General features: G+C 41.2%; 1 protein-coding gene across 1 annotated transcript; it reads left to right on the top strand.

Annotated features, from left to right (window-relative positions):
• The first annotated feature begins 1,402 nt into the window (after positions 1–1,402).
• On the top strand, positions 1,403–25,291 carry AKR1A1 (aldo-keto reductase family 1 member A1). The gene is made up of 10 exons (XM_065655792.1): positions 1,403–1,441; positions 4,218–4,260; positions 5,563–5,658; positions 11,567–11,686; positions 13,352–13,503; positions 16,216–16,411; positions 17,003–17,202; positions 17,982–18,054; positions 19,544–19,630; positions 23,246–25,291. Exons 3-10 carry the CDS (start codon positions 5,569–5,571, stop codon positions 23,309–23,311), a joined length of 984 nt encoding a protein of 327 aa, XP_065511864.1. The 5' UTR covers positions 1,403–1,441; positions 4,218–4,260; positions 5,563–5,568; the 3' UTR covers positions 23,312–25,291.
• Positions 25,292–25,388: the final 97 nt, after the last annotated feature.

Genomic DNA, 25,388 nt, shown 5'->3' on the forward strand with positions numbered 1-25,388 from the left:
TCCTTACTTTTTTACTCCCTATTATGTTATTGGAGGATGAGGCTTGCTAAAGTTTTCATATGTGATATTAATATAATTCAAGCATCTTCTATTGCATTAAGATGGTGGATTTTCAAATGGATTTGTGATTGGCATGGTATCCATAAAAATAAATCAAACCCAGCAGTGTTTTCTCCCCCTTTAATATTTCCTCTTCTCAATTTTCTACTTCCTGTTACTTTTGTTTTGTCTTGTCTTTGTACTCTCTTTCCACTTTCCTGCATTTGTCAAAACAGGCTGCACAGCAGCAAAGTCTGGTCATGTGAATGCCCAAGAGATTAATTAACCTTTGTGCCTTTAAGCCTCCTGAGCAGTTAAAGTCAGAACAGCAAAGAATCTGCAGCAGAAATATCTTTCTGAAAATAAAGCACCTCTTCAAAGCCCTGCTGGATAGATATATTGCCTTGTTTCTGACCTAATCTTACTACTTTCAAATTCTGAATGTTTATGAGTTAAAATGGAAGCCTGGAGTAAAAGCAAAAATTGGTTTATGGTTTTTTAGTTGTGTTTTAGATCATGCGTACAGTCTTCTCTCGGTTATGGGCCAAACTCTGCTCCGGTTGAAGGTTGTATCTTTGACTACACAAGCAAGATAGTACACACACAGAAGGAAGCACTGTGCTGAATGGTTTGTTTTAATCTTGCTTTCAATCTTCTCGGGCAAATAAGGAAACGCATTCTTGTGCACCTGCAACAAAAAGAGCCTCAGTCCTCTCAGGAAGCGCCTCTTCTTTATGCACCTTTTAGCGCAAAAGCTGAAGCAAAATGAGCGTAACTGGTGGTGTGCTTTCCCTGGAGTCCAATTATTTAGGGCTGCAAATAAAACTGGGGAAATTCTGTCTTTCTACCAGTAAAAACAGCTTCAAGCGGCCAAAACAAATAGCACACAAGACTTTTACATAAACGGATACATTTCACGTCGTCTTTGTCTATTAGATAGTTTCCCTCTGTGGTGCAGTCCACCAGATTTATCACTGTGCGGCTGTAAATAGGAGAGTCCGGGCGACTTGTATTTCCTGATGGGAACCGAACCGAGAGCGAGAGACAAACAGAGCAAACGCGGTAATTCCCCGGGAGCGGGTCGGTGCTCAAACACCGTCCCAGCAGGAAAACCCGCGCCAGCCCTGCCGCGGCGGAGGCAGACACGAACCCTCATTACTGTATTTTTGATTTGTTTTCCCTCGGAAGGGTCCACCCCGCGCTGTGTAAGCTGGTCCCGGACCCTCGGCACGGCGGGAGCCCGCGCCCGCCCGCGGTGAACCGCGGTGAACCTCGGCCGAGCAGGGGCCGCTCCCGCCGGGGCCGCGCTGCCCGGTGGCCGCTGGCCGGCGGAAGCGGAAGCCGGGCCGGGCGGTACGAGCGGGCGGCGGCGCTGCCGGCAGCAGATCGTGCTTGGCGGCGGGTGAGTGCGGCGGCGGCGGCGCGGGCCCGGCCCGGCCCGGCTCGGCTCTCCCTGGGCCGCCTCGATAAGGGGCACGTTCAGCGCCTGCGGGGGAGCCAAACTCTGGAGGGTTGTCTCCACTCTGAAGGGCAAAACCGATCCCATAGCAGGGACTTCCGTATTTTCAACATGTCTATTTGCATATTTATGTATATTAATCTAAGAAGGACAGGGAGCTGCTTGAGAGAGTCCAGCGCAGGGCCACGAAGATGATTAATGGAGTGGAGCATCTCCCTTAGGAGGAAAGGCTGAGGGAGCTGGGGCTCTTTAGCTTGGAGGAGACTGAGGGGTGACCTCATCAATGTTTATAAAGGGTGAGCATCACAAGGATGGAGCTAGGCTCTTTGCCGTGACAACCAGTGATAGGACGAGGGGTAATGGGTATTAACTGGAACACAGGAGGTTCCATTTAAATTTGAGAAGAAACTTCTTCACAGTGAGGGTGATGGAGCACTGGAACTGGCTGCCCAGCGGGGTTGTGGAGTCTCCTCTGGAGACATTCAAAACCTGCCTGGACGCCTTCCTGTGTAACCTTGTCTGGGTGTTCCTGCTCTGATGAGTTTTTGAGGTCCCTTCCAATCCCTGACATTCTGTGATTCTGTGTAAGGCGTATTGATATGCGTTTTACTGATAGAAGGGTCCTTACTTTGGTTTAAAAATGAGTTGTAGGTGTGGGTTGATGCACAGGTGTAGTTTACACTTCTCTGGTTGTTAATGCGTCCTCCGGGCCAGGCTGCTCACACCACCTCTGAGTTACTCTGTGCTTTAACTCTTTTATGTGCATATAGCAATAGGTGGGTGGTGTTAAGTCAAAACCACATCTTGCTTGTCCAGAATGGGTTTGCTTCTATGTTTGTTTTTGTCTTTGCCTTTCTGAAAAGAGGCTTCTAGCTTTTTAATGAATCAAATAATGATGGCTATCAGACATTGTAGTTCTTTTACATCTTGTTAGGGGGAAGAATTTGAGTGGAAAGTATTAATTAGTGTATTTTTTTTCTAGTGTGTTTAATTCTCGCATGTTTCTCTTCGTTCAGAGGCTGTATTTCTTTCTCTGCGATGTTAATATCCAACACTTATGTGAAGCAAGATGGTTCTTAGAAAATGTGCTGATGCTAGTTATTGATTAAACGTGTACCTTGTCTTCTGGGCTAGAGTGATGCATTTAAGATGATTGTGTAACATGGTTGTGTAAAGCATAAGGTTTGTGTCTTACTTGTGTCACAGGCCAATGTGAATCAAAAAGCCTTAAGTCTTTAGTTGTATTGCATGATGTAAGAAGATTCCTTTATTTAGGCAACTAAATTCGGGTAAAAAGCACCCACTTGTGTGTAGCTGGCTACAAAATTGCTATGCAGACTCAGAAGAGACTTCCTACCCCAAAAAATGGGTGAACGCTTGCAGTTTGGTTCACCAATTGTCTTCAGCACCGGCACCTGGGCTTAATACATCTCAGTGCAAATCTAGAGCTATTTGTTTTAGTTTAACTGCTGTTCTGCACCAGGAGGTGCCGGTCAGTTACAATCCTGATAAGAAAGGCCCTCAGGCTCTGTGAAGTACCATCTCAAAGGCTGTTAGTTAGGGCTACCCTATGAAGGAGAGTAGTGCTGAAGTCTTGCATCGCTTCAGGTGCTGGGAACCCTGAGCTGTGTGGCATTCAACAGGCCTCCTCTGTGTGCAGACTCTGTCCATAGAAAGGGTTACTCTGTTTCAGTCACTCGAGCTATTAGGGATTCTTTTACAAGAAAACAGCTCTATTCATCGTTTCTGCTGTCAAACAAAAAGGATGCTTGCATGAGAACTTCCTGCTTTTTGAGATAAAGGCAAGGACGTGTAGGGGGTGTAATCACAGGTACCAAGTGGGAGCTGCCTGCAGACTCCTCTGTTACAGCGAGCCGTCCGAGCTCATCCTGCAGCCATGGGCTGTGTTTCCCCCAGCACAGGCCTGAAGGCCACGCTGTATGTGAAGTGCAGCCACGAGTCTGGACCTACTCCGGTTGACTGTTATTACATGGGTCACCAGCTCCGTGGTGAACAATGGCCTTCAGGTCAGGATCACTCTAACTAGTCTGTTAGGTCTCTATGAAACAAGGAGGGTGTTTGCTGTGGGCTGTAAATCTACAAAAACATGGCTTGAGAAGCTAAGCAAGAAATCGAAAATATAAACTTTCTGTGTGAGCACTTCCATCAGCTGGGACTTAATTATCTGAGGAAAATGATAACAATGTGGAGAAGGCAGAGCTATTTTGGGATAGTATGCTGTGGGAATGCTCTGCTTTGAAATCTGTGATTCTGTGATACATTCCTCCTACATAGTCAGCCATTCAACCAACATCGCGTGCTTGGTTTTCTTTGTTGTTTTTAAATAGCATTCATGAGTTTGCACACAGTTGAACTTGGGACCTGAGTTCCTCAGCTTCTGCTGAAATCAGCTATCTGGGTTTGGAGCTCATCCTGAGTGCAGTTTCTTTTTATAAGTTTGACCAGATAGATTGTGGGCATGTTGGGACACAAGGTAAAACCTTCCTTTTTGATAAAAAGCTTTGCCGCTGTGAGCAGATTGCTGTTCGCAACAGCTATAAGGCCAGCAGGAGGTAATGGAAGATCCTGCTGGACCTTTGTTCGTTTGAATTTCACAGGGAAAATCCTTAGATATTGCAGTGCTAAGCATTAGAGAGAAGCCCAGGCTCAAAGTGACAACTGACTTTACATAATATTTTTTTTTTAATTCTCCCTTTAGTAACAGAAGAACGCTACTCCTCTGTGAATTTGTCCTAAATCAGGTATGTGATGCTTTTTATAATAGCAATGCTAGTTATTGCATTCCGTTTGTACTTGAAATGCATCTTATGCAAGAGTTGAGCTCTTAATCTTGAATTTCCATCAGAGTCCACATGCAGAGTTTGGCAGTACGGGAGCAAGGAATCTTTGAGCTCTTCAAAAGATAAATGTCCCTTTCTGAATGAGCATGGAGACAGAAAAGAGCAGGAGACAAAGTTATTTTGGGATTCAAAACAGATAAATATGTAAGGACTTACTGCATTTTAGCTCACTTTGTACACAGCTATTTCTAGTTATATGTCAGAATGATTAAAAAATATATACACCAGTTTTATGTGGTCTGTGTACTGAGGTGTTATTTCCTAGTGTCCAGCTTTGAAAGTGCTTCCATTTTGTCCTCTCTGCTGGTCCTGACTTCACATCAGGGAGGGATTTTTTTAGTGTGTTTTTTTTTAAAGTAGTCTTCTCATTTGGTAGCATTTGCCTGTTGCAGGTGTTATAACAATTCATTAACAATTATGCTTGTTGCAAAGAAAGCAAAAATGTTTCTGGTTTTCTTCAAAATGCAAGACAGCCTTGGTAATGAGCTGTAGTTCCGCTCTGAGTTGGTGAAAATTTGGATTCAAGGATGACAAAACGCATATGTGACATAAAAAGATGGGACTGGTCCTCCAGCAGTGATGTTCTTCAGAACGTTTGTTTGTTTTTCTGGGTTATGCCTTCATAAATGCCTTTACCACTCACTCCTAATGAAAACCCTGCCTGTATCAGGTCTTCAAACCTTAACCTGCATCAGCTGTTTCTGACAAAATGTGTTTATCAGCAGCAGTAATTAGAGCTTGTTTCCTGAGCCAGCTGGTGGTAAACTGGTGGAAGAGAAAGACTTAATGCAGAGGTTCCATGGAATTACTGTACACTAAGGGCAGACAAACATCTCTTGCTCCCTTCTGCCTCATCAATGCTGAACTGCTGATTTAAAAAAAAAAGTTTTCACCTGAACTTCTCTATTAATTCTATGTTATTGCAGGATGCTTCTTTTTGTACTTCTCAACAGTGAGAAATCTTAAACCTGTGCATTGCAAAGGAGACAAGAGAATAAGGAGGAGGAGAAAAAGGCTTCCTTTTTTAGTCTCTCCAGCGTAGCTGTTCGTCTCCTTTATACCAGTAAAGACTGTAAATAACCTGCTTCATCTTTATTCTAGCATCAAAAGGACCTCTCTGACTTTTGGTTTTGCATAGAAAAGGTAGCTTGTTGCAACTTACTGAATTGTGGCAAAACTCAGTTTGTTCTTGTTCTTTTTTAGGCAAAAATGTCTGCAGCATGCAACTTCGTTGCACTCCACACTGGGCAGAAGATGCCTCTTATAGGACTGGGAACTTGGAAAAGTGACCGTGGCCAAGTAAGCAAACACCACAATATTGTGCTTTCAACTAGTATTTGTGTTTTGTGCCCCTCTTTTGAAGATTCTAGATCTGAGGCCTGGATCCTTCACTTGGATGGTTTTAATCTTGGGTCCACTGAAGTCAGTGGAATGTATGTATGGATTTGCATGACTTAAGGCACAAAAGCAGCATCGGCAGCAGATCCATTAAGGCTTGTTAACTCAGGCTTCAGGCAATAGTGCTCTGGGAGATGGATCCAGAAAGATGCTGGTGATTGCGATAAAAAGCCAAGACAGGAAAGGTGCTGTAGCTGTAATATGGTGCCTGACTCTTCTGGGAAATCCTCAGGCTGCCAGTCTGACCAGACATCCCTCTGGCTTGGGCTGACGACTCAGCTGAAAGTAGTATTTTGGGAGTCAAGAACTCTAGTTGTTCTTGTCCTAAGTCCTGTTTTAGTGGTCAGCCTACATTTAGCAGAAATATTAAGAACTTGCTTGGGTCATCCTGCTTTTAGACTAAGAAGGGTAACGTGTCATTAGACATTCACTCTGCTTCTAAATGCAATGAATTGGCAAACATTACACTTGGAAACACTTGTGTGTTGCTGCAAATTCTCTGTGGGGATGTTTGCATGCTATGGACTGTGCTTCCTGTTGTAATACTTCTCCCCTTTGTCTGTCTTTTCCTTTCTGTTTCGTTTGTTTAAAAGATAAATTCCTGCGGGCAGAGATTGCCTTTCACAGCAGGTATGTGCCGTGTCCAGCAGGAGTGTCTTCTTGCTTGGTGGAATTGTTAGTTGTTATTGTTGTTTTTAATCTTGTTTTAATGCCTTTTGTGTTAGCTTCATTATGGTTTTTTTGAGTATGTCAGGTGACACTCTGCTCCTGACTGAGAGGGAAAGTTAAAACCCTTCTCAAGATGACCCATTGTGCTTTTTGCTCATGCCAGCTAGAGGAAAAGGTGGGAAATGAGCTATAAAAATCGAATCTATTCAGAGCCATCTTTATTGTTGGGTTCCCTGTCTAAACAACTGTCAGGACGGTGGATCTGTTGGGAATAGAAGCTCTGCTAATGTGGATGCTGAGTTGGTGTGAGAGCTCAGTCAACCTCTTAAATGAGGACAGGGATGAATGTTCAGCTCTGTACTTAAAACATAAACTGACAGCTAAATTAAGATTATTAACATGCAGGAACTTAATGGATGAATTTCTGTGCAAAGCAGTTTAATGTGCATTGTGCTAAAACAGATGCCTGAAACTAAACAAAATGTGAATGCATTGTTTATTTTGTGCACTAACTGTTCTGAGGAAAGTGCAGTCTTATAAAACAACCTGGAAAGATCCTGCTTGTGCATAATTTAAACCTAGGTCAGATGGATTTTTGCCACAGTAAGCAGCACTTTTAGCAGCTGAACCCCACATGGGATCCAGAAAACTTCTCTGGGATCCCACAGAAGCCAATGGGAGTCACTTTTGTGGAATATTTACAATCTTACTAGGATTTAATCCTAGAACGTATTGGAGAAAATGACCAGAGTTACAAAAGTTGGTGCTATTCCTTTCCTGTGGAAGAAATAAATTAATATTTATCACTTTTCAAAACTGTTTGCATTTTTAAATGGAGTTTTGTCAAATTCAGATGCAGACCAGCAATTTGGCAGTGTGTCCAAATGATTTACCCTTAAAAGGACATAATGTAGTTCAGGGAGAATCAATGTGATTGTGAATTCAAGACTAAGGACCAAAAACCTACAGAGCAGAAGAATAATTATTGGTTGCATTTAATCTAGTTGTTTCCCAGTGAGAAGCTATTTATTGAAAGCTCTTTCATGCAAGGGCTGCATTAGAAGCAAGAGTGGAAGTAGATTGCTTTTAAATTATTTCAGGTAAACATTTTGCAGATTGTAATTATTTTCCTTGCCAAGCTGCTTTTCGGTCTTGACCTTGCCGTCGTGATTAATTTCCCTATTACTGCTGTTGCTGATCCTAAACAAGCCTTGTCCTTGTAGCTGGATCTTAGCTGTGCAGTACAATGGTCTCGTTGCAGCCCTAGTTTCCTAGATGGTAAGAACAGAGAGGGGAAACTATCGAATCTAAATCCAGGTTGGAAGACTAACTTAAAATAATACAATGTTTTCTGTTTTACATGATCAAATGCTAGAAGAGAAATTTGGTTCACATGTTACCATGGGAACATGATGGAGCGCTACTGAACAGAAGGAAACAAGTACAGAAGCTTATGAACTGGCAGCATGAATGAGTTCAAAGTAAAGTCCATTCAGACAGGAGCATCAAGAATATCAGTAGCTTTTTTTTTTTTTTAATATTGGAGCTTGATTATCTGTAGTCCTTTAATCCTTTGTTCTCTTCTCTCAAGTGGGCTGTGCTTTCAACCTGGAGGATTGATCTCCACCAGATGAACAGTTTAACCTGCAGTGACAGAGGCTGATTCTGTGGGGAGGAGAGATGTGAGGCTGAGGGAAGTTGTATTTTTCTGTGTGAAACTTCAGGAAAGCTGAAGAGGAAATGTCTGCCTCAGAAAACCAGTCAGGCTGGGTGACTTGTGACAGGATTGCAGCTATGGAGGAGACTGTTTAGTTCTTGAAAAGTTTGTTAGGCAATCTAGAGAATCCTTGTTAGATGCACAAAAATTCACTACTACTCGTATACATTAAGGAAGGAACTTGAATTCTATATCTAAAGTATAGGAGGAAAAACTGTTTCAGAGAATGTCAACTCTAAGTTGGCATTACTTCTGTGGTGGTCAGAGTTCCTTTTCAGCAAGTTTTAGTGCAGTGTGTACAAACTGTGATACTGCAGCACGTATGTTCTGGTGATACTGCACCTGGATATCATGTGGACTGTGATCTGCTTTTTCCCAATTTCCTGTCAGCAAAAATATTTGAACTGTTAAAATGTGACAGCGTTTCAGGCAGCAGGGCAGGCTGTCAGAGCCTTTTCTTTCCAAGTATTATTGACTGGAACTGTTTGGGTGAAAGCCTCGTCGGAATGGCTTGGGGCTGGTCACTTGAACTCTGTGTTGCTTGGAAGTGTAAAGATGGCTGGTTAGTTTTTTTTTACCTCGTGATGGGCAAATTGAAGAACTGGAAATCTAATAATGGATATTATAATGAATTGAGACTTATAGATTCTGTTTCTCAATCTGCCACTGATTTTTAGCAATATCATGTTTCTTCATTTTCAAAAACAAAAGGAGGGGTGGGAAGACCAGATTCCTTGCTAGGATGTGTAAATGGGAGTGTAGTTCCTAGCAGTTTGCTATACAGTGGAGGAGAGTAAGGCTTCAGCTGCAATACAGCGGCTGGTTTTGGGCAAACCACATCAAGAAAAGCAGGACCCAGCTGTCGAGCCAGCAGCAACAGTGATGCAAGGCTTAGGAAAGGTGAGTCGTAATGGAAGCACCTACAGTTACGTGGTCGAGAGAGGTTTGAGAGGAGTCGTGCTGACGCTTTCCAAACATGCAAAAATCCCTCACAAAGGGGAAGCGATGGATTTCATGTCTGTGAGAAACAGGGTGTGGTGTCAGGACCATCTTTGTTAGACATCTAAAAGGCTCTGAAGATAAAGATGTCTAAGTATTGGAATAGACCGTCAGTCACTAACAAGAAGGGTTTTGATGAATGTGTGTGGAAGTGGTTTAGACTTAGTTGGCCCTGCTGTGGGGCATGAGGATAAACTCAATGATGTCTCAAGGTTCTTTCAGACCTGCTTTCTGCAGTTATGTGGTGCTAGGTTGTGGGTCACACTTAAGCTGTGTGGCTCAACTTGCCTAATGCAAAACTCAGTAATTGCACCTTCTATAGCAGTATTGACAGGCTAAAGTAAAGAGCATAAGGAATGCTTGAATGATCCTTTGGCTGTTGTTACTTCACAACACCAGAGATCCAGAGGCATATGTATCTCCAACTGCTTTTCTTGTATTTTTTTTTTCTTCTTTTTTTTCTTTTTTCCTCTGCCCCCCAGGAAATGCATGTACCTGTCTGAACATAATCTCAAAAATACAAAACTTCTTGTTAAAACAAAGTACTTTTCTTAAATTTACATCTATCTGTTGTTAGTTTTTTTCTTCCCCTCCAGAAATGCTTTTTTTGCATGTTTTCTCTTGATCGTTTGCCTTTTGCATGGAACAGGAACTCTCTTCACATTGGAATGTCCTAGTAGGCTGAGAATAGCTTATACAAACACAGATTTTGCACAAATGCAAACCTTATTTAAGTGGTCAGTCTCAGTTTTTCAGTGCTAGAAATTCGTCAAAACTTGCTGATAACAGAAATACAGCCTCCTGTTTATTGCTTTGCAGAGCCACGTTTGGAATGTCTTATCCCTAGTTTTCTTCACATGGTGCCTACTTTCATTTTTGGCAAATTTTGTGCCTGTTTGGATTAAAAAAATTATTATCCTGACAGAGGAAATGGGAGATTAGTACAGACAAAGAACATTGCTATTTTTCTTTTCCACTTGAGCTCCACAACTCTCACCTTTTGGGAGGGTGGATATTGAGTCTGAAAAGCCTTTACTATGTTGGAAGTGATTTCAGAATTACCATGACCTTGACTTTGTAGTGACCTTCTGAGGAATGTCTTTATCGAAGTGAAATAAGGATTGTGAAAACCATCCTGCCAGGGAAAGGAAGAGCTTACTTCACTGCTGAAATAGGAGTGCTTTGTCATTCTGGCTAAGGGAAAGTGGTCTTTCAGTTTTCCAGTTTTCCTCTCAAAATGCCAAAGAATGCAGTCAGAATATCCTGTGTCTGCCTTTACTGCAGTTCTTGACAAGAAAAAGAAATGAAATCCACTAGTAGGAGAGAGATCTTTTTCACATTTGATTCCCCCTTCTCTTTCTGTAGCATCTGAAAGCAGGGCTGTACATGTCTTTAATTGGTGTTAATAATTTTGTCAGCTTTAAAATTGAAAATGCTGCTGCTTTGGTTAAGTTAGAAGAAATCAATCTCTCTCTAGCCTTTGTGGACAGGTTTTCTCTCTTGACAAGAGAGACATAATCTCTATAAATACACTAGGGCCCTATTGCATCAAGCCTTATACACAGAGTGTTTTACAATCCCCCACAGTCTCAAGAGACAAGTTGATAGGAGAGCTACTTTAACTGTAGCAATTCAGTTGGATAGATGTAAAAGAGAACACATGCTTACTGCCCACTGGAAGTTAAATGAAATAGATTTTACTTACTGCTCATCACCCAGAGATGATGATGACTGAATTATGTAATAATTCTTGATTCTTGCGAGGGGTGTGCTGCTGTTGGCAACACCTTCATTGTCAGCAATGTGGAAAGCAAAACACAAAGTTGTGAGCATGGTCAGGAGATCCCCTGCAAGCCAGAGGGTTAATATTCCACTGTTTTGCAATCAGTGAGAATGAGATGTGAAGGAAAAATGTGCCATAAAATAGCATTATCTTGGAAACTAAGTGTTAGCAATAAAACCAAACCCAAACTCTCGCAATTCTGGAGTTAGAAAACAGGCTCTTCCTTTACTGAGAGAGAGGAGATGCCTTCCAGGCTTGACTGACGTTGATTGATTGGTCTGTTAGTTCCAGAGATTTTCTTCCTAAGCCATGATTTATTTGAAAACTGCTTCTTAAAGCTCATTTTGTGTTTAAGACAAGTGAGACAACTATAATTAAGAAGAAATCCCAATTCTGTCTGGTGAGTTCCTGCGTGCTTGGCCTGTGTGCATGGTCTGTTTCTTGTTACTCCTGCAGTATCTGCTGGCGATTAGCTCTTCACTGCTAAAGCTATGCCACAGAGGACAGTATCCTACTCTGTTTCATGACCTTATGTAGATCTGTACTTTGGGTGTGTTCCTCACTAAGGCCCTAACTTTTTTTTTCCCCTTCCAGTCATGTGTCCCCTTTCACTGGTTGCATTGGATTGTTTCTGATTACAGGTGAAAGAGGCAGTGAAATATGCCCTAAGTGTGGGTTATCACCACATCGATTGCGCAGCAGCTTACAGCAATGAAGCGGAGATTGGTGAGGCTTTCCAGGAATGCCTTGGGCCCAACAAGGTAAAAACACAAGAACCACCATGCAGACTGTGTGTTATATCGAAATTCACAACTGTGACCTGAAAGTAGACTCTAAAGTGAACATTTGTAGCTTTTCTTCCTGGTGTATCCCAGCTGTTCTTTATTAATCAGGAGCAGGCATGAAAGAGCACTTTCTCTCCTCTATAACCATCCTGACTGTCAGGAAGAAAAAATATTGTCAGGAATATTTGCAGGGAAACTACAGAAAATGCCTCCAAAAAATGGGAGATTCCCAGAATCACTAGTTAAAATGGAAAATATTTGCCATGTTTTATATGAAAAGTTACTCTAGTTTGCCGGTCTAGAACAGCATGCAGTGGTGGGTAGCCACGGCAAGTTTGGCAACTGTTTTTTTGGTTATAGACCAAATGTGAGTAAATATGTACTTTTAAAAAAAAAAAAGTGGTTGCATTTGAAGGTTTGGTAGCTGTGACTCTGGGGCCTGCAGTGAGAGTCAATGACTTAAATAAAAAGTGATGTGACAGGCATTCTTGTGGATGACCTGAGGTGGAGTCTTGAATTCATCCCCTTGCTCTTGTTGGCCTGAGGGGCCTGAAGGATTACCTGTACAACCTCAGAGCTCCTGGAAAGAAAGTTCTTATGTTCCTCCTTTCCTGCTGCTCTTGCCTTGGCTTTAGGGCAATCTCTTTGTTCTGTGATTAGCTTGAAGGAGCCTGTTTTCAGCTTGTCCCAAGGATTCTTTCCTGCTAGATACGGTAACTAGTAAAAGGATGCATAGGACTCTTTTATTCAGTTTGTATTAGCTAGCTAACTTAAAACTAGAATTTTTAAAACGTCTTTCTCTTTGAATACAACAATCATATGTGAAACATACAAATAATTGAGTGCTTGGAGGAGAGGAACTAAGCAATTAATAATTCCAGCTTCTACAAGGTACAGACTTGAGTGAAGCTTGGTCCTATGTAAGTCAGTGAGAAGTGCCCTCTCATGGTGTTCTGTGCTTCAGCTTGCAAATATGATCTCCCCTTTGTCTTTTATACTTCCTAGTTAACCAGCTTTCCATTTGTTTCATTTCTACGTCTTACACTTCCCATACAGGGTACAGAGTGCTCAGTTCTTAGTGTGTTCCTCCCAGAACCTAGAAACTTCAGTGCAGAGTTCTGGGGAAACTTCTGTCTATTTTCCCACACTCTTTCCATGAGAAGCATTCTTGGTTTGTAACATGTGATGAGTATATTAAGTTAGCTGGTTGTGCCTAGAATATGTGAATTGTTTAATAGAAATGACAAAATTTACATCTGAATAAACTCAGCAGTCTTTCTTTTGGCCACATCACACTTAGTAGTGGCTTTAACGCTTGAAGTGGAAAGTTTGGAGAAGAGTATGTGTGGGGGGCAGGATTGTTTTGTTTTTCAAAACTTCTACTAAATTGCTAAGTATTTGGTATACTTTAGTACTTGTTAATGCAAGTGTGTATTTCTTTCTTGCCATCCAGTATATTTTTGAAAGGTTTAATTTGTAGGTTCCATGTGTTACCTTAGAAACAAAACAAAAACCAAACCAACTCCAACAAAAACCAAACCCCTTATATTGTTGTGTTGGTTTTAAAGCTAGTTGGGGAATTGCTGGAGTTCCCTTTCTGAACTTCATCCAGTAAATTATGATCTCCACCTTTTCTGAAAGGTTATTAAGAGGGAGGACCTGTTTGTAACATCAAAGCTCTGGAATACCAAGCACCACCCAGAAGATGTGGAGCCAGCGCTAAGGAAAACACTTGGAGACTTGAAACTGGATTACCTGGACCTGTACCTCATGCACTGGCCTCATGCCTTTGAGTAAGTTCTACCTGGAAAGGGCACAGAAAGCAGAAACCTCAGTTTTACGCAAGTGGCTGGTGTTATGTCCTGAGGAGCTTCTTTCTGGACGGTGCATTTCTTCCTTTTTACGCTGCCTGCAAGATGTTTTTCAGTGTGGCTAATGGCGCAGTCCTACAGACTGTCGTATAGACACTTCCTACCCATAACCTCTACACTTGAATTTGGTCCATTCATTCGCAGAAGCAGTTGCTTGAGTTCCATTCTTTGAATTTCAGTTGGGTGGGAATTTGTTAGCTGTTAGATTTGTATCACATCTGTAAACATACAGTGGAGAAGACAAAACTTTTGGGTTTGTGTAGAAGTATTGTAAATAGAAAAGGGATAATTATTCTCATTGTTTAGCAATGATGAGACTGGAAAAATGAGTATTAAGTCTTAATTTAAAATCTTTAAGCAATTACTTAATTTTTTTAAATTGTGAGAACAACTACATGATGAAATTAGGATCGCTAAACTCGAGACAATCTGGCATGGGTGCCGAAGTTAGGTAACTGAAAGTAGTCTAACTGGGAAAAAGTAATAAAGCTTCATGAGACAAGTTTCTATATTGAAGCTTGCCATCTCGTACTAGCTGAAAATTTGGCTTGCTATGAGGTAAATTCTGTGAGTTTAAAATATATGATAAGTTTAAAATAGTTTAGTGTCTTCATCTAGACATCAGGGAAGTGTGGCTGCTATTCTTGGTTCTGCCATTGACCTACATGGTAACCTTGGGGAAATATCGAAGCTGCTTTGTACTGTAGTTTTTCTTATCTGTAAAATGATAATTAAGTGCTTTGCAAAGAAGACAACTCTACTCACTAGTAGTTGTTAACTGTACTGGAGTAGCCAAGCACATGCAATATCGTGGTGTTGGTATGAGGAAGAAATGAAAATGACTTCTTATGACACTTTAATTGCAGTAATGATATGATTTGAGGAAATACAAGATGAGAGAGTTTTCCATTCAAGTGCTAAATGCACTTACCCTACAGCCCCATCAGAAGCAGAGTTCCTTGCTTTATTTTCTTGTAGGTGTGGAAGCAGTTCTTCCCCCTCTCACAATCAGTAAAAGGCTGGGGGGGAATAAACCTCCTGCCCAGATGTTTGCGTGGAGACTTCAGTCAACAGTGGAAACCCTGTCAGACTAAGGGGCTTCTGTCTGTTCTGCAAGTCTGAGGATGTGTTTTTCCCCTTTCTAGTCGTATGAACTGACTTTTACAAAGCACACAACACTAGTAGGAGGAAAGATGGTAAAAAAATAAATATGTTCCTCGTCATAACAGAATGAGGAAGTGTTTCCAACTAGAGCTGGTTTGGAGGAAGAACTGTTAAAAAATTCCCCCTGTTGTGAAACAGGTTTGATTTCCAGTTAACTGAGAGAGAGGAGGGGAAAAATAAACACCAAAAACCACACAAAACCCCAAAACAAACACCAAACCATTAAACATTGCTTTGATCATAACATGAATAATGGTGTATATTTAGATATTACTAATATTTAAGTTTGCTTGATGCTATGGAAACTGTTGACAAAGCTGACATCGTAATAAAGCAGTTTCATGTTTTCTCATTGGAAACTCTTCACTCTCCAGTTTTCCAGTAGCTCTACTCCAACTGTTTTAATGTGTGGTTATCTGTAATGCCTATTTTATTGTGAAGATGAGCAAACTAATGTTATTTACGCAGAAATTAAAATAGACTTCCGGATGAAAATCGCAGCGCCTCTAGGTCTTGAAAATTAATCTCACTTAATGTACTACTCTTGATATGTGAGACTGCTTTTCTGAGTTGCGAGCCTATAAGGTTTTTAGAGTTATTTTTGGTTCTAGATTTATCGATGACATGAACAAGAACCTTTTCCCCTTGTCCCCAGCTGATGCTATTTCTCACACTGTTCACTGCCTAATTAAAGCTGTGTAAAACAGTTTCTGAGACCTGAGATGGCAGAGTCCTGCAGTGGTTATGAAGCAGAGCTCTTCCACAGCCCTTTGGCAGTGTGGTGGTGTCACCTGGCAGAACCAGGTTATTTGTGTCTGTGTTTTTTGGTTTGTTTATGGAGGTTGTGGTGGTGTGGTAAAATTTTATTTTTTAAAGGGGTTGGTATGACTAACTGGAAACACATCCAGCCTACAATGAATATGTACATGTTAAGACCTCTGAGAATCTGCACTCGAATCAAATGCTGACACTGCTACAGAATCCAGAAGGAGTGGGAAACTAGCGTATTTTGAATACAGTCTCTTCTAGATAGCTCTTAAACCAAGATATCTTTGGTAGCAGCTAAACAGGCTATGAAGAATATCAGTCCTCCCTCAAGAACAAACTGAAAAACCTATGGCACCCTCTGGGCTGCTGCTCTGTAAATCAGCTGTTTTGCTAGGACCAAAATATGCAAAGAGCTGCTGCTGTGTATGCAGTGGCTTATCAGTTTTTGTGTAGTCACTGCTGTGCAGATAAGTAGTTCAAAGTACTGTATAACAAGTTTATATAGGAAAGACTCTATGTGAAATAATTTCTTATAGGTTAAGTCAGCATAATGGAATTCAACAGACAAATCAGCTCAATTTGTATTCTGTCCTCCAAACTATGTATAAGCTTTTGAGAATACTTTGAGGAAAGTTTCTTTTAGTGAAGGACCAACATAAGTAATATGGTATATGTACTTACACTTTGCCTTTGATGCTACAGACGAGGGGACAATCTCTTCCCAAAGAATCCTGATAACACAATGCGTTATGATTACATTGATTACAAGGATACCTGGAAGGCTATGGAGAAGCTGGTAGAAAAAGGTCTTGTGAAAGCCATTGGGCTGTCAAACTTCAACAGTCGTCAGATCGATGATGTACTAAGCGTGGCTACTGTCAAACCAGCTGTGCTCCAGGTAAGGTGAATAAAGGAGAGGACAAATACCTTTCCTATGTGTCCATAAGAGTGAAGGATTTGCAAAGCAATGCTATGTGTTTAGCACAAGGCATGAACCTCCTTAGTACAAGGAAGAATATAGCCACCTCTGCAGGAGCAGGGACACAGAGATGGTCTTCCCAGACAGATTAATTTGTTGGGGAGGAGGCCTGTGTCCATGTTGTATGGCTGTTTATATCTGCTTACTTGAACAGGTCTGTGGAAGAGTTCCTCTGCCCTTTGAGGAACAATTTTGTCTATAAGACAGACAGACTGTGGGGTAGTAACTTGAATCCATTCTGTAGAGAGCTTCCTTGCGTGTTGGATGTCGTGTTTGGTACGTGGGGAAAATCCAGCACTCTAAACTTAGATGACCAGTTCTGCTTTTCCAGTAAACTTAGCCTACCAGATGCTTTTTCGTTCTTTCATTAAAGCTTATCCTCGTAAGGTTTTGCAGAATCTGGAATGACCTGTGAAATGTCTGGTTCTGATGTGCTTTTGGCTTCCTGTTTGTTTAGAGATTTGTATTGATATCTGTTCTCTAGCCATTCATTGTGGGTTGTTTTAATAGGTGGAATGCCATCCTTACCTAGCTCAGAACGAGCTGATAGCTCACTGCCAGAAACGAGGACTGGTTGTCACTGCCTACAGTCCTCTTGGTTCTCCAGATCGCATGTGGAAAAACCCAGATGAGCCTGTGCTTCTAGAAGAACCTGGGATCAAAAAACTGGCAGAAAAATACAACAAATCGCCTGCACAGATCATCCTCAGGTACAGAACAATTGTAAGAGACAATGGAGTGGGACAACTTGGGCAGCAGTGTACCACATTTGAGTGCTACCTGCAGAATTTGGACTCAATCAGTTGCTTGAACCCTTAAGCTCTTGCTACTGCATTTACATGGGTTCCCAGGAAGAGAGGCTGAGGAAAGGACCTTCCTCCTTTGCACTGAAGAACTGTTTGCTGTTTTGTTTAATGTAGCAAACACCAGCTACTGGATACTGGGAAACAAGATGATTGAATGATTACAAGGTGCTGATCACATTCTGGATAAGTAAAATTGGATTTTTATCCTCATTTTTTGCCTGGCTTTGTATCTATTGATACCACTAGCACAGTCTCGGACAGCAGCAGGTTACTCTGCCAGCTGAACACGTTCAAGACTATGCTCAAACCACTAGACAGGCACTTTCGAGGTATCTGGGTTTTCTTCTAGTTTCTTGGTGGTTGTCATGTTAGAACTTGCATAAAATTCTTGAGTGCATTTTTCTGACTGTTTCTTGGGTTTCTAGCTTGAAGCACCTGAAACTTGCTTGTTTAAAGGCACGAACATCTTCCCCTCATTGATTAGTCCAGTGGCTTCTGTCTTGCTTGAGCTTGGACATAGTAGGTCCTAACACAAAACAGTGATACGTCAGCCCTCTTCTGGGTATTTTTATTGCACATAGAAACATAAGTGGCATCGCTGCTGCCAGAGATTGCTACACAACCAAAATAAATGTCGTGGTTCTTGGGCTACATGCATGGAAAAATCTCTCTTTTCTTAACAGATGGCAAGTGCAGCGTAAAGTGGTTGTCATTCCCAAGAGCGTCACTCCTGCTCGCATTCAGCAGAATCTCCAGGTGAGTTTAAATGGAGGAAAGGAGTTTTGGCAATGCCCTTTCATGTGAGTAACATATTGTCCTGCTCCTTGCAGAGCAACAAGCTGAGCCTCTTGGTTCATTTTTGTTCATCAATGTATGCACATGCTTAGAGAGGAAGGTAAAGATTTTTGGAAAACAAACTTGTTGTGTTTTAAGCAGCTGAGTGTGAGTGTGTGCATATGTGCACATGCACAGTCTTGCTATCAAAAGGTAAAGAGTGTCTTTGGTAGAAGTCTAAGTCAAAAATCTTTACTGAAATTTATCTGAGATACAAATTTATCGAACAAGGGAGTCTTCTAGTGATGTTTAATCATTCTTATTTATGAGTAACTGTTGTTCTGCCCCACAAGTGAGGGCTGATAACTATTTCTGCAGCAAACTGCCATTCTAATGATGATGAAGGAATAGAATTAATGTGATTCACTTCTGCTCTGAGGTAGTTCTCTTTAGAAATTCACAGTTCGCTTTAGAAATTATTGGAAAACTCTGACTTCCAATCATTTCAAGGGAAGTCTCTGAATCACTTCCTGTGATCTTCTTTCAGCCCTTAATCATACAGATTGGCTGGTTACATACTTGGTTTTAAGTTAAGACTTGTTTCTGTAATGGTTACTCCCATTAAAGCAATTTCTGCCATGTAGTTTGCTGCTAGAAATGTCAAGAAATTCCAGTAAACTCTGCAGTTATTCAGGGTTTAGATCTACATGGGAACAGAATAGTGACTGAATAGGTAGCACTTAGAGGAACAGCCCCACTGTATTTTATCTTTGTGGAAGAGTTCTGTGCAATGTCAGTGTAAGGTTTGAATTGGCAAGTGTACGAACACCTCAGGATTTAGTATTTATTATGAAACGGGTTTAATTGTAACTTAATATTTAGGAACAGAAGACAAACTAATACTGCCTGAAGCCAAGATTTGTACAGATACGTAAAATCCGTTGATCAGAGTTGCATGGAATTTCCCTCTATTTGAGGCATTTGAGTCTCAAAACTTACCCAAGTTGCAGCTTCTGAAAGTGTTTGAAATATTGGAAGTTGCATTATGTTTAGTTTACTTTCAGTTTTAACACTAGGATCCTGCAACTCTGATGTAGCATGTAGATTTTCTTTTTGAAAGTACAAAAGAAATATTATGTAACTACAGCTTAAATAAATTATTCCAGTCTTGTGTGTGTTTGTCTCAGTTACAACTATGTGTTGCACTATCACCTGAAATTAAACACTGAAACAGTCAGCAATATCTTGGGTTACTGCTGCTGTTCCATTCTGTCCTGGATAATTGGGAAGTGGAATGAACTTTTCTACCTTTATAGTCAGCTCTGTTGCTTGTGGATCTCTGGGGAAATTCGTGGCACAAGGAGATGGTTGTGACTTACAGAGGAAACAAAACCAAGAGGTAAAATTCAACATCAATTAAATAAGAAAAACCTATGGTTATTGAATAAAGCCTCTTGCCCTTTGTCCTCAGGTGTTTGATTTCAGCTTTACAGAAGAGGAGATGAGCCACATTGGAAGCCTGAATAAGAACTGGCGTTACATTGTGCCAATGATTACGGTAAATTTCTCATGTTTCTAATGGTTTTGATTATGTGCATGTGGCCACAACGTGGGGTTTCTGCAGTTTTCTTTCTTTTACTGTCCCTGTCAGAACTACTTATGAATAAGAGCATTAAGTCTTTTTAAGCTACCTAAAATGAAACATTTTTCAAAAGCTGGGTACAAAAAAGGTAGCTTTTTGAAAACTTTTCTCCTCTGTTTTGGCTACTGGCGGCTCTCTTGAGTTCTCATTACTGACCTGTCCATGGGCCTTTAGCCAGAGTCACATCTTCGAACCTCACCAAACTCCTGCTGATTTGTCCATCTCATGTACAAGCAGCCCAAGGTCCAGGCCATTCCTCCAGAAGTGCCTCTTGTTCCAACTGTCCCCATCTACTTCACACCACAAACCTCTTAAGATCAGTGAAGACCCAGGGTGCTATTAGTTCTCCACATCCATTGTGAAAGTCACATGAGGGAATTTGTCCCCTCCCCTCCACTGGATGTCCCTCCTTTCAGCATCTGTTGTAATGACCTTCCTTAGTTTGGCTTACGCTATGTTGTTTTTCTTCCCAGATCCATTAGCCACAGCATCTTTTTGCATCAGTAGTTTACTCTGTCACATGAAACCTTACCTCATGTGCTGTCAGGGGCCAGTCTGGTTTTAGAGAAACCCATGTTTTATAAGTGTTGAAGGCTTCTTGGTCTTTCTTATATTAAAAGACCTAACCGTGTCCCTTTTGCTGCACTACCAAAAAAAAAAAAAGTCGTTTCAATGCCTTGTCTCCTATCTTCATAGCGTTCTTCATTTCTTGTTGTCCTGCTTCTGATCATACAACAGAGCTGTTGCCGTTCCCTGGTGTGTCACTGACCAACACATGGCAACTGAGCTGTAATGAATCTGAACTGATTGATCCCTTCTCTATCATACAGTACGCTGCATAGATACAGCAGGTCTCTGCAAATTTGGAAGCTGTCTGCCTGTAAATTATTCTTCAGTAGTCAGTGGCTACTGGTTATAGGAATTATTTGGGGAAGGCTTTTCTCCAGGACTGACCATTGAGGTTTTTTGAGTACTTGAGAGCATGCGAGTGACTGGTCTGTGTTAGAAAAGAGAAGCTGTGAAAGTCTCATATCAAGGGTAGATAGCTTGTTATGGCCTTCACTTTGTCATGCTGGGGCTTGTGAGAGCTTCAAGGCTGTGTTGAACTGTAGGGCTGTTTCAGTACATGTGCATAAATATAAGCCTCCACATCCCTGCAACCAGAATTATCTTTGTGCTTATGGCTCGGGAGTCTGTACGCCAAACTGCAACTGTTGCTGCTTATCTGTGAACGTGGTAGTGACAAGCACACCTGGTGCTGGTAGTATGTTTCTTTCAAGTGTTTTGCTACTGCAAACAAAGTTGTTTTGTCAGTGAAACTGGAAAATACATTAGAATGTAGCCAGCTTGGAAAATTCATGTGCTTTTGTTACCTGGGAGACCCGATCAGGTCACACTGATTCATGAAGGAGAGATGAAATACAGTTCAAAGTGCCAGCCCATCCAGCTAGAAAAAGGGCTAATGTGATGCAGCTGGGCTTCAAAGATACTGCTGTATTGTCAGATAACAAGACAGGGAGAAGCAGGATGAGGAGAATTAAAATGTGACTCTATAGCTGTAAGATCTTTAGCGGAACCTTTTGTCTCCTACCCATCCCTTCTGGGCTTATCAGAAATAATTCTCATCATCTGTGAATTAAAATTCCTATCTAGCCTTTCATGCCTGTCTCCTCTATGAATCTAAGAGTGTCTGGATTTCAAAGTGTGATATGGCCGTGATATCAGAGCTCCTGTCATAACTGGTGAGACAGTTTGTCCTTGTTGATATGTAACCACAGGTTCTTATAGTTGTGCGGCTCTTCTCCACGTTGTGTTTTTGTTTAAAATCTGAGGAGAGGCTATTATGTTGCCAGTAAACAATTTAATGAGCTGTTAAAAGTATAAAAGCAACTTATTTGGATAGAGGTTGGAAATAATTTAGCCATACCTTGCACCAGCCTGAAGTCCAAATTTTTAGAAACACCTAATTGGCCAAGGAATATACTTAAGTGAAACTTGAATGACTAGCAAGCCAGGAGAGGAGTGATGGTGGTGTACATGATCTGTCTATTTTTGATAGTTAGCTACGGTTGACCTGCAATGTGTTCACTGCTGATTTCTTGCCGTCTGCCCCCCTTCTCTCGAATTCCTGGAGTAGGCTGGAATCAGCTCTGTGAAATATTGCTTCTGGCAGCTGCTGTCTTGGCATGCTGCTAACAAGAATGCTTACCTGAAGACCTGTTCAGTGTAGCAAAATATGTGGGGGCAAGAAACTGGGGGCAAAAATAAGGAATACAAATTCTAGGAACATGAGGAAGTTGTTGGCTCTCAAGACAATATGAGGAGACCTGGAGATACTGTGATGCTTTTGTCCACAGTTTTAAGGATTGCCCTGAGATGACAGCTTCATTGCAGCTTTATTTTATTTTAATCTGACCATCAGTCAAATGTTAAACCTTAACATCTTACTTTTCTGCTCTGTGGTGCCCCCAAGTGACTAATTTCACACTTCAGTAGTCTTCACGGTAAACAATTCATTACTAGGGATCCCAGTGGTTGCTTTGAAATGCAGGTTTATACTGAAAGCCAAAAGAGGGACCTGCGAGTGGATACTTGGTTTGAAAGTTCCTGTAACATTTTGAGTGATCTCTATCATCATATTAATACAGAAATCACATTTATATGAATAAAAAAACCCCAATGATTTCTCTAACATACCAAGTGACCAATGACTGAATAAAAGTTTTATAAGTTTTAGCTGAATGATGCTGGTCCGTCACCCAGGGAGGTGTGTATCTCTTTGCCAATGCTGCACCTAAGTTTCCTTAAACATTACAGGTTTTACCTCAGCTCCTCAGAAGTTGCAGGTGTTGCAGTGGACTTTATGCAACTACATATGCAACTTGGGCATCTGAGTGCTTAGAGGTGGGATGTAGGAACTGAGATTTCTGTGTGGCCATGTCTGCTTTTGGGCCAGCCTGAGCCTGTTTCATTATCTGTGAACATCCCATTTTATAGCTGGGGAAGCTGGTCTTCTGTGGAAATGTTCTTAAACAAAAGGTGCTATGTAGGAATTCATTGACACTATTAATACTTCAATGTATGACCCTGAACAAGCTATTCAATGTGTTTCTTCTTATCACTCTGTAAAATTGACAGCCCAGCAGCTCTATCATGGAAACATAAGCAAAAGCTCCAATTCCCATGAAGTGTTTTGAAGGGTGCATGTTGCAAGGCTTCTTCAATAATGGCTATAAGGCAAAAGGCTTTTAACTATTCTTAATCTAATTCTTCAAGCCTCAGCAGCTGAAGAAAAACTCTTGCTGTAGGCTACAGAAATATCTCTGTTTTTAATTAGTTTTCTTTAATTTTTCTTTCAAGAAGTGCTAAGAGGGCTCGGGGGTAGAGAAGCAGCTCTTGTTTAAGCTGAAAAAGATGCTCCCAGATATTTGGGATATGAAGATTTAGAAATCTAAACCATGCAGAATTTGAAACTGAGAGTAGGAATTGATTTTTAACTTTCTGACATGAGTCTGTCTGTTTACTTCACAGGTGAATGGAAAGCTAGTAGCAAGAGATGCTGGACACCCCCATTACCCCTTCAATGACCCCTATTAACTACTCAGAAATAAGATGTTAGAATAACATGCTTCTCTGCACCTTCTTCCACAAAGTAATTGTTGCCACAATTTGTCAAAAATCCTGTCCAAATAAGGCCTTCCTTCCTGAGTAGGTTTACTTACAATGTACTGCTTCTAATTGACCTTCTTTCTGGAGATCCTGTAGTTTCCATGTCAAACTTTGTGGATTGATTACAATGAGTGCAAGCTCGTTCCTGGAAGCATCAAATCTTTCATGGTTTAGATAAGAAGAGCAGAGGAGCCTAAGTCAAGTTCCAAACACATAATTATCAGGTTAGGGCAATACTTTGGCTTTACTGACTGTGAAACAGTTTTGAAATCTTCAGTTATTACCATGAGGAAAAACAAAAAAAAAAAAAAAGAGGGAAAGGCATGAAAGCATTTTAAGACTAAACAACTGCTCAGCCATTTACTTTGATATCAATATTTTTATACAGGGAATTAGCTGAAATGTGCTATAGTTGTGCTATGTCTGTAAGCCATTCATTAGAACCCAAGTAACCAGCCGTGCCCAGTGCTTTTTATCACCTTTAGGGTGCTTGTGGGACTTTAAAAGAAAATAGAGAAGAGAGATTTATAATTTGCCTGTAGATTTGAGGAGAATAAATGCATACCCTGGAGCAGGCCTTCAGGGCAATCATCTCTGCTTGTTGCATGGATAGGTTTCAGCTTTGGCAATAGCTCTGATTGTCCTATCACAAAAGCCTCAGGAACTTTTTAGGAAATCTTGTAGGAAAATGTCCTGCTTTAACTGTAGAGTTGCCCAGTGTCCCTCTACCAAAGATGTCCAGTTTGAGTTATGGAAGGTCTCAGAATTAGTTCCTGACTATGCAGTAAGAGCAAAGGGGTCAGATGACCCCTTCCATTCTAATGTTGCATTTTTGGCTGCTGCTTGGGAGAACTGGTCCTGTCTCTTGCTGACCTGCTGGTACCACTGGGCAAGGCAAGTCATTTGTGTTCCTGTGCCTGTGTCTTCCCATTTGCCACATCTCTGTGTTGCTCCCTGGCAGGAGCTAATTTACTGAGTGCTGAGCAACTACAGCTCCAGCGCTAACAACATTTTATTTTGTTTCAATCTCTTAATGAATTGTGGAGCCACCTGAGTACAAAGGGCATGAGGTGTTAGCACCTACCAGTGCTCTGAGGGTGATACCTTCTGTGGCCTTAGCAATGTTAACGCTTTATTTTGTGTTTTTTCTACCTGTAAAATAGGATTAATGCTCATTTGCCTTGAGGCAGACAGGGTAGCAAGGCAGAGTTTCTAAAGGCCTCTTGGATTTAAAACAAAGGAACTCCTTCAGATCTGTTGATGCCAAACACGGACAGTCATGGGCACGACTCCATTTGCTGATGGATAAAGAAAGCTTAACTGACTGTAAGTGAAATAAACAACACTTTTTAATCTCATAGCAATAACAAAGAAGAATAATCTTCTGTATTCAGATGGTTCAAAAATTAAGAACTGGATTATTTTAGTTTCGATAACCTCATTTATAGTAGACGTATAGTAAAACTGTGTATTCACCTTGAGCGTAATGGCTCCTCAAGTATTTCCTGCCCTGGGCCTCTCAGTGCACAGCTGAACTGGAGCAAACCTGTTTATCACTCTTTGTAATCCTTATGTAAAATCTGAAGAATTTCTGTTCCTCAGTAAAGTGTTTCCTAATTCCTGCTGAATTTACTGCAGTGGTGCAAGCCATTCCAGCGCAGTTAGGATTCTTTACTAGACTGAGTGTTTTCTTCTAAGGGAAATGAAATCCCTGTTGTTTTTTTTATTATTCTAATCAAACATGGGTGACTTTGAATACGGTTCTTACTGCCAGCAGTGGGGAAGCAATTTTACTTTGAATGCGCTATGTAGAATGTTAACAGCAGTCCTCCTGCCAGGAACGGTGGCTTTTGTTGCATGTAGTTCCACGTTTGCATGTCTTAAATAAATGCTGTATTCAGTGTGTGACTCTTGAGACGTTTCTTTTCCCCCTCTAATGTCAGGGCTTTAACTTTTGTAGTTATTTCTGTAATCAAGAGTAAGTGGGCAGAGAGAATTCCCAAGA

Source organism: Caloenas nicobarica, chromosome Z, assembly GCF_036013445.1.
Source record: "Caloenas nicobarica isolate bCalNic1 chromosome Z, bCalNic1.hap1, whole genome shotgun sequence".
Lineage (NCBI taxonomy): Eukaryota > Metazoa > Chordata > Aves > Columbiformes > Columbidae > Caloenas > Caloenas nicobarica.